This window comes from Elgaria multicarinata, chromosome 4 (assembly GCF_023053635.1).
Source record: "Elgaria multicarinata webbii isolate HBS135686 ecotype San Diego chromosome 4, rElgMul1.1.pri, whole genome shotgun sequence".
Classification (NCBI taxonomy): domain Eukaryota; kingdom Metazoa; phylum Chordata; class Lepidosauria; order Squamata; family Anguidae; genus Elgaria; species Elgaria multicarinata.
In genome coordinates, this window is record NC_086174.1 from 30,134,146 (window position 1) to 30,142,719 (window position 8,574).

General features: G+C 38.9%; 1 protein-coding gene across 3 annotated transcripts in view; it reads left to right on the forward strand.

Annotated features, from left to right (window-relative positions):
• Positions 1-5,667, forward strand: part of SYT14 (synaptotagmin 14) — a 106,149-nt gene extending 100,482 nt beyond the window's left edge. For 2 of the 3 annotated variants that reach the window (XM_063124011.1, XM_063124012.1), the window contains 2 exons: positions 40-229; positions 4,698-5,667. In XM_063124011.1, coding sequence (XP_062980081.1) covers positions 40-229; positions 4,698-5,011 — 504 coding nt within the window. In that variant the 3' untranslated portion in view covers positions 5,012-5,667. Of the gene's footprint in view, positions 1-39; positions 230-3,427; positions 3,485-4,697 lie in introns of all 3 variants that reach the window. The other variant, XM_063124013.1, reaches the window with a different exon arrangement.
• The last annotated feature ends 2,907 nt before the right edge of the window (positions 5,668-8,574 follow it).

An 8,574-nucleotide genomic window follows, 5' to 3' on the forward strand; every position in this document is an offset into this window, starting at 1 on the left:
TTCTTAAAATGCTTGCAAACGCTTTGCTTTTGCTTCCAGGGCTGTGACTCCCAAATGAGCATGTCAGAAATGTCCTGCAGTGAAAGTACCTCCTCTTGTCAGTCTCTGGCACATGGCTCAGCTCCAGAAATCCTCATCGGACTGCTTTATAATGCCACAACTGGAAGACTAGCAGCAGAAGTGATAAAAGGCAGCCACTTCAAAAACTTGGCAGCAAACAGACCACCCAGTGAGTGGGATTTTTTTTTTATCCTAATACTTCTGCACTTGGGGGGATTTCACTGGTGGGGACTTCAATCCTATCATTTAGTCTTACCCCAGTCAAGTTGAAATAGTGCAATCATCAGCTAATCTGTTTCATGTTTTATATTTCCAGTCTTTGGGGAAATGGCAGAAATCTAAAATTCAAAATATTGGGTTGTGATTTGACAAGATCCTTTTTAATTTTTCATGACTGACTGACTAATAAATTGCCTTTATCTTAATGATTAATTACTAAACTATTAATGCCTCACATCACAGAGCCAATATAAAAAGTTATAATGTATTTTAAAAGTGCGTTCCAATGAATGTTTATGTAAATGTGTTGATGTTTCTGCAGTTCAGGATATTCATATAAGAGTTTATACATGTGAAAGAGCTTAAGTGATACTGACATGTATAGCTTTGATTTGACATTCTAAGTGGAGATAAAAATATATATTCTTGTTTCCACATATGACGAATTGTGGTAGTGGCCTGGTTCGTATGTAACAATAAGCCACCATGGGTGAATTTCCCTGTGGGGTTTCTTGTTGTGGTGGCTGCCACCATTTTTAATTTTCAGGGTACTGCGGGTGGGGTAGGGGAGCACCATAGCTTCTTGTTATATATGAACCCAGTGACTGTGGGTTCTGGGGTGATTAACAAGACACCTGCAACCCTAAAACAGCCCATGAGTCAACCACCCCATCCATCCACCTTTGCCGGGTTCATATGTAGCAAGACGCTATGGCACCCCTGGCTGTGCCCTGAATATTCAAAAAGGCAGCAGCCGCTGCAACGAGAAACCCCATGGGGAAATTCATACATGGTGGCTTCTCATTATGTGTGAACCATGTCATTGTGAATGCGTGTGAGTATTTCAAAAGATATAATATAAGGCGGCCTCAGATGGGGATAAGAATGTGTTTATATTGAACATAATCAAGTTCCTTTTTTGCACACTTGTAAGGACCAGATTGTGCAAACCGCCCCAAGGATCAGAGGTACATAGTGAACTGCCCAGAGAGCTTCGGCTATTGGGCGGTATAAAAATGTAATAAATAAATAGTGCTGTGCTGGCACCCAAATCCAATCCCTGGATGCTGCATTTGTAAACGCCAATTTAGAAAAGTAATCAGTAGCAGAAAATTGCAGCAATATTTGGAAACCAAAGAGGCAAAAGGAAGAACTCAATATGGCCTGCTGCCAAAATGTTACGTTCTCTCCTCTCCTTCTAATTTTTAGGCACATTATCTATGTCACTTCCTTACCCCCACCACTGGTAGTGAATGATATGGGAAAATGTTACAAGTAAGTGTGCCTAAATATTATGATGAGTGGACTTAGAACTTGACATGAGGCTACTGTTTTTGGCAGCAGCCCAGAAATGTTGAGCACAGCTTTCGGTTCTACTCTAAAGGCACTATAAATCTGAAACATGCGGGTTTCGTGTTCTTCAGGAACTATTGGTTATTTGTGGGTCATTGTGGTTTAGGGTCAAATGAGATGTTACTCTTAACTTTGTGGCTAGCAAGCAGGTGTGTGTGTGTGTGTGTGTGTGTGTTTAAAAAAATGCTAGCCAAGGAGCACCCCAGTTTTCATTGTGACTACAGTGCATGGTCCTTCCTCAGCTATGATCCCAGCAAGAATTCTCCCACACTGCTTTTAGTCTTGGGGTGGGGGGGGGGAAAGCCCCCATTGAGTCAAATGGGACCCTTTTTTCCTAAGGCTAATGGCAGAGTGTGTGTAGGGGAAACATCAAGATCATGGCTGGACAAGGAAGGTTGAAAATACACACGGACAGTATCCTATTTGACAGTCCTGCTAACATAAACTGTGCCTCATTAGTGTAAGCAAACTCTAGCACAATGCCAATGGTGTTTGCTGGTGTGCCAGGTTGCCTTGAGAAAACTAATCAGCTAATGTAGTGGTGTGGTGTTATAGGTGGTTTATAGTAGTGCAACATAATTAGTGGTAGTCTCAAATAGGATACTTCCCTATTGTTTAGATTCCCTATTGTTTAGGCCCAAGGTCATGTTTAGATCTAGCAAATTGCTTGGGTGCAGGGCTTCAGAATATGCAGAGCAATCTCCTGCCACACCAGTTGCCCTATTCATTTCAGAGAAAACAACAACAACAACAACAACAACGTGCTAATTACACATCTCTTTGCTCATATAGAGTTGCAGGAAATAGGGTTGAAGCAACGATTTAAGCACTTTTAAAAGGTCCAAGAACAATGTTATGAACAAAGAGGCACTTGTTCTGTCCTCTTTCTTTCTTTCTTTCTTTCTTTCTTTCTTTCTTTCTTTCTTTCTTTCTTAGATGGACTCATATTGCAGTTTAGGGAATTTTATGCCCTGATGCAGCGGTTCCTTGCTCATGCAAGTGCTATAATGCACACACAGAACTCTTGTAGCGATTCAGCACAGTGTTGCAGACAGCTCTGTGCACTAATCCTTATTGCGTATTTGGAGCCACCCTGACATTGCAGTTGGAGTAGAAGACCTCTGCTCACTTGGAACTCTGCATGTGCATTGAAGGAGCCATGCAGTTTTGGATTGGGCTCTTAAACATTGATCAAATGTAACGCTTTATCTCCCATGAAAGATGCAATAAAGTGGCATTAAATGTATAGATTCACCAAGAACACTGTATCAACCAATTTTTAATCCAATTAGCTTTCATTGTATTGTTTGTAATACACATGGGGTGCAATTCAGTGACCACTTACCCTATTGTAATCCCATTGACCTCCCCTGGTCTGAGGTCATTGAATTGACCCTTACTCAAAAAGCTGGAGTTTGCATGAAAAAGAGGAAGGTCCGGTAAAGACGACTCTATGAGTTCTACTTTTGTAGCCTGATCTTTTGCATGAGTCTATATGTTCTGTGTTTAAGCCCAATAGAAATTAATATGAATATTCCCCATTACTTGAAACAGTGTAATTTTTTTTTGTTAAAGATTACACAGTGACCTTACAAATTCATTTCATTAAATTGTACCTGCCAATCCTTTTGTTCAGTCCCTCTCTTTAAACTGATTTGCTAAGGTTTTTTTCCTTTTCTCCTTTCCACGCTGCTGAATAGTATTTCCTCTTAAACTATAACCTTTGATCCTCTCTCACCCAACTATTGACATCTGGTCATTATTTCTTTTACTGCTTTCCACCCCCTGTTGTCAGACGGACTGTTCTGTTGTCTAAAACACTTGATAGGTGGACAGGTTTATATAATACGAGGTGAGTTCCTGTAGAGACTAATTGGATGTTGTCTTTTTCATGCAAAAGAAAGTTGCCAGCAGCAAAGCACTTCACCCTTTCCCACCATGTTGGTTTCTGACAACGTGCATTAATTATTTCACTCTTATAATGGAGGTAGATGTAATCTCTGACTATGGATGATGGTATTTCAAAGATTTGTAAAATTAAAATGTGAAAGAATTCTTGGACATACAATTTTATTACAATCTCGTCTGTAAAAAACCCACCCTGATTTTCTTGCATAAACCAAAAAACCAGAAAAACTGCCTGGTTCTAAATAAAGTGAAGTTCAAACATTGATTTTAAGATGCTGCATTCAATAGCTATGAGTGTATTTTCCCCAGACATAGTGGAAAACACTGCAATAAAAATGAATGTTTTTGGTGTCAATGTCAAAATGTTATATTAATGAATTTATATCCATGATCCATTAGCTCCAATGCACATGTGGAGCTTCACATAGACAAGGAATTCCCTGTTCAATGAGCAGTGGAACACATCCTCTCTGCACTTAGGATTTGTAACCATTGTTATGATATAATACTCCTTAAAAACATTATTATGAAGCGACTGTGCCCTAATAATATCTCATACCACACACTATATATATCTGTATGCAAAAATTAGGCATGAAGAGCTTTACTGAGTAAACATCAATGTTTTGATGCATTTTGTTATATTTTGACATTTTAAATGTTCACAAATCCAACAAAAACTCTTGAATACAAACCACATCCATGCAGAGATTTTTTAAAGCAAACATTTCATCATGAGCTCCCATGATGCTATCACTGCACTTCACTCCCATTTTTTAATTTGTATTTATTTCTTTATTTTCATTTCACTTTTTATTCACTTGATTACATTATCTGAAAACTCTGATATGCTTTATAGTGTTGTGGCCAGTTGTAGCTTGCTAAGTGTTAACGCTACACATGTCTGCTTGATGCAAGTGAGCAAAGAGTAATGAGCAGAAGGATTATGTGGTATACCTTTAAGTAAACAAGCTACAAAAAGGTAAATACCATTAAGTAAAAAGTTGAAATTAAACCTTTACCAACTTTTTGTAGTCAATGATTCCAAATCATACATGGTATACACCATAACCTTTGAGGCATTCCATTGTCTTTTCTTTTGTTAGGAGAAATACTTTGTCTAAGACATCTCATGTATCAAATTCTTTATTTTGTAGATACGTTTGTTAAGTTGACATTGCTGAATTCCATGGGTCAAGAGATGTCCAAATGCAAGACATCCATCCGAAGAGGACAGCCAAATCCAGTCTACAAAGAGACTTTTATCTTTCAGGTGGCTCTGTTTCAGCTTTCTGACGTTACACTGATATTGTCTGTGTATAATAAACGCAGCATGAAACGAAAGGAAATGATAGGGTGGATTTCTTTAGGTCTGAACAGTTCTGGTGAAGAAGAACTGAACCACTGGACTGAGATGAAGGAATCGAAAGGACAACAAGTGTGCAGATGGCACTCACTGTTAGAATCGTAATGGGTAGTTGTGGCTCCACAGAACGTCGGGATTCAACAAGGCTGCCCTTTAGCTGCAACTAAGGGAAGGAGTTACAGAAATTACAAATTCAAACATTCCACTTTAACAAATGCACAAAATGCCACAGAGCAGAATTAACTTTCACATCTTCACTCAATGTCACTGATTTCAGGTAAAATGTACCAGATACAGAAGAGGCAGCAACCCTAACTCCTTATCAAGTCACTTTTAGGATTGCCGGTTTTTTCACCCCACCTTTAGGATTTTAGTTTAAATTACAGGTATTTTGTGTAAATCCTCTATTATGGCAAAATCCTTGTTGCTCTTGTTTTTTAGTGGTGCTATGCTGTGTTGTAGATGACCTGTCAACAAGCAGATTTAGAGCGAGAGGAAAAGAGAGGGATGGTTAAATGGTGGGACAAAATGCAACAATGGGAGGGAAAATGAATAATTTTTGCTTACAGTAGTAACAGCATTACCGTTTTCCCCCTTTAGCAACTTAACATTTCTGACAGTTTAATTTTGAAGAACACTGGTGTTGCTATGCAAGAGCAGCCCTGCATGCTGACTGCTTATCAGACACACAAACAGCTCCTCTGTGGTGCCGACTTTATGCTGGAGATGATGTTTTTTTGATGAATTGGGAAGATTCCCCCCACCCCACCCTGGGGAGCTGAAGTTGTTTTGAAAGAAGAATTAATGCTCATGGTTTGTACACACATCACACTTTTACCCTTGTCAAATTGGCTTTTGTATTGTTTCAAAAGTTTGTGAAACTTGGGCCCTTTCTACACCTAAGGATTATCCCAGGCAAATGGAGGGATCATCCCTGCCTGCTCCCGGGATCCCCTGTGTGTCATTTGGATGCACAGGGATGATCCCGGGATGATCCCGGGGGAAAAGGCAGGTGTAGACATGCCCTTGTTTGACCGAAGGTAACAGCGAGACAAAAAACAAACACACAAACAAAAAACAACAACCCATCCTCTCTCAAACCATTTTCAATTCTCTTAAAAACTGTTGCGAGGGTGCCTCCGGTGTAAAGTGTCTACCATGCAGGATCCATTTATGTGTAGCTTCTTTGGATATCAGAGGAATCAGGTCCCAATGCTGGCATTGATCAATTTTTCCTTGAGTCCACCACAGGAGTAATCTCCGCTTTGTGGCATGTAGTAATCACATTTCATCTTACTGGTCCCTCATAGGCTAGGAGGAGCCAAAGATCTGCACGCTTAGTTCCCCTGCATCTCTGAGGGAACTCCAGGCATATGTTTCCCAAAAACGAGCCCTCCATGTTTGGAAATTAGGGGGGGGGGGAATCTACACTACTGCTTTTAAAGCGCTTTGAAAACGTTTTGAAACCTGTATATGCAGTGTGTCCTGGGCCCCAACAGTTGTCAAAACTGTTATAAAGCGCTTTAAAGCAGTAGTGTAGATTCGGCCGGGGTGCTTTTAGACTGTCAGGTCGTGATGCTACCAATCAAAAGACATTGTACAGCTATTCTATCTTTCCCTCTTTAACGTATTTTCTGTGGTAAGAAAAAAAGATGGAAGAAGCAGGGGGAATGTTGCAAATGGAAGGAAATGTCTGTATCTCTGCCTCTTAATATTCCATATATGAGGCAGGATGATTGCATCAAGGAAAGCCTTGTCTGGAAGTACCCTGAGAGGAGTTTTATAAGCAGTTTGAGATATGGGATGGGAGTGGAGGGACTGCTGTTCAAAGGTGTGTGTGTGTGGAAAGTAAGATGTTTCACTGGATAGATGCAAGTACCTGGACACAACTAAAATAATCCTACTTTCCCTGATACAAGAAGCTTGTCGAACATGACTGAAATCCAGCATGCTGTTTCTGGCAGGAGTTACGCATTGATACCAGTGGTGTTTTTGTTAAGTAACAGAAGGCAGGACTGCAGCTCATAACATTACTAAAAAGTTTTTTTAAAAAAATTAAATCAATTGGACTTTTGATGAATGTGAAGCTTGTATTACACACTTTTGAAAACCCAAAGATGGTAAAATCTGGGAAATTAAAACATCTGGGGAAAAGGACGTGGGTAGTCTTTGAATAATGGGGGAATAAACTGCTACCACTTAACATTTATTTAGCCCCAGCGGTGTGCTACAATATTTTTTGGTCTTGGGAAGGCAGCTTTGTTATTTGTGAGATCTGAAGTGCACAGGAAAGCATTACAAGGGTCTGCTAGCTCAAGACTTCTTGCAATAAATGTTTTCACCACTTTGTTTCAACTGCGGCTGGGTTTCAGAGACTCTGTATAAAAGTGAGTCTCAAGATAGAGATGCTTTTTTGCTTTCCTTGAGTATAAGGTCATCATCCTGGGGTGGGAGTGGGGGAATCCTACAACTTAAATGAACACCTAGAACCTATATTATTTCTATTTGAGGATGGGATCTTTATCTATTGTAAGCGTAGTCAGAGCGTGTGAATTCAAGTGCCAGCTTTGGTTAAGATTGATGGATCAAGTAAATGCAAAAAAGGCTCCACAGATTTCCTTTTTTACTTAGAACAGATCGAGAAAGCACATATTTATTACTCTTCTTCACAATATTATTGAATGCTGCTATGTTTGAGATCAAAGACTTTCCAGTATTGCATGAAAAGAAACAAGTACACCGTATGAAGGATGTGTAATGTTCCCAGTCTCAAATTTCTTAACAGCCTCCTTAAAAATTCCCAGCTGTTGTCTTGAAATTGTTATTCAGTGCCTTTCATGTTTCACCTCTTAAATTTGTAACTATCATGTGATGCCGAATTGATTGATTTCAGTCCTGATTGATTTAAAGATTTACCAAATGAATTTTCCTCCTGTGTTGCATGAAATGTATGGCACACACAAAAAATGTAATTTCTATTCAGGAACTTTTGCAAACAGAAATATTGTTAATAGAGTTAAAATATAGTACATTACCTCCAGGTCTGTTTCTTGTTGATTTTGCAGTGAATACAAGCCTTCTTATAATACGTTATGTTTCAAAGGTCTTCACTTAACAACTTTTTACTTAAATTGGGAGACTTGTGATTTACCTATAGATCTAAGGCTGCAATTCCAAGCATGCTTACCAAAAAGAAAGTACAACTGAACACATTGGAATTTATTTCAGAGCTGAAAACTGGGTTATAAGACCTGCACTGTCATAGTGCCTTGAAGATTGAAATGTGCATTTGTACAGGGGAAACAAGCTATGACTATATGAAGTCTTTCCTCAATTTTAAAATGTATTGCTATGGTTATAATTATTATCCTAGAGACTCCTGGATCTAAAAGTTGCCTAATCAGAGTTGTATGTCTGTATATGTTTCCTCTTTAAAATACAGTATCTCATAGACACAGCTAATAAGTAATTCTGCTAGAAGGCAAAATGATAGAAGTGAGCTTTTTCTTTTTTTTAAGAACTTTGTTTTTGTGCAATGATCTGTCACATTAATACCCTTGCCCTAATTTTCACATTGGTTGCCTTGTTTGGAAATTACCTTGTACACATAAATAATTTTATGCTGGTCTACAACTGTAATAAATCTTTGATTTGATTTGACATAAATC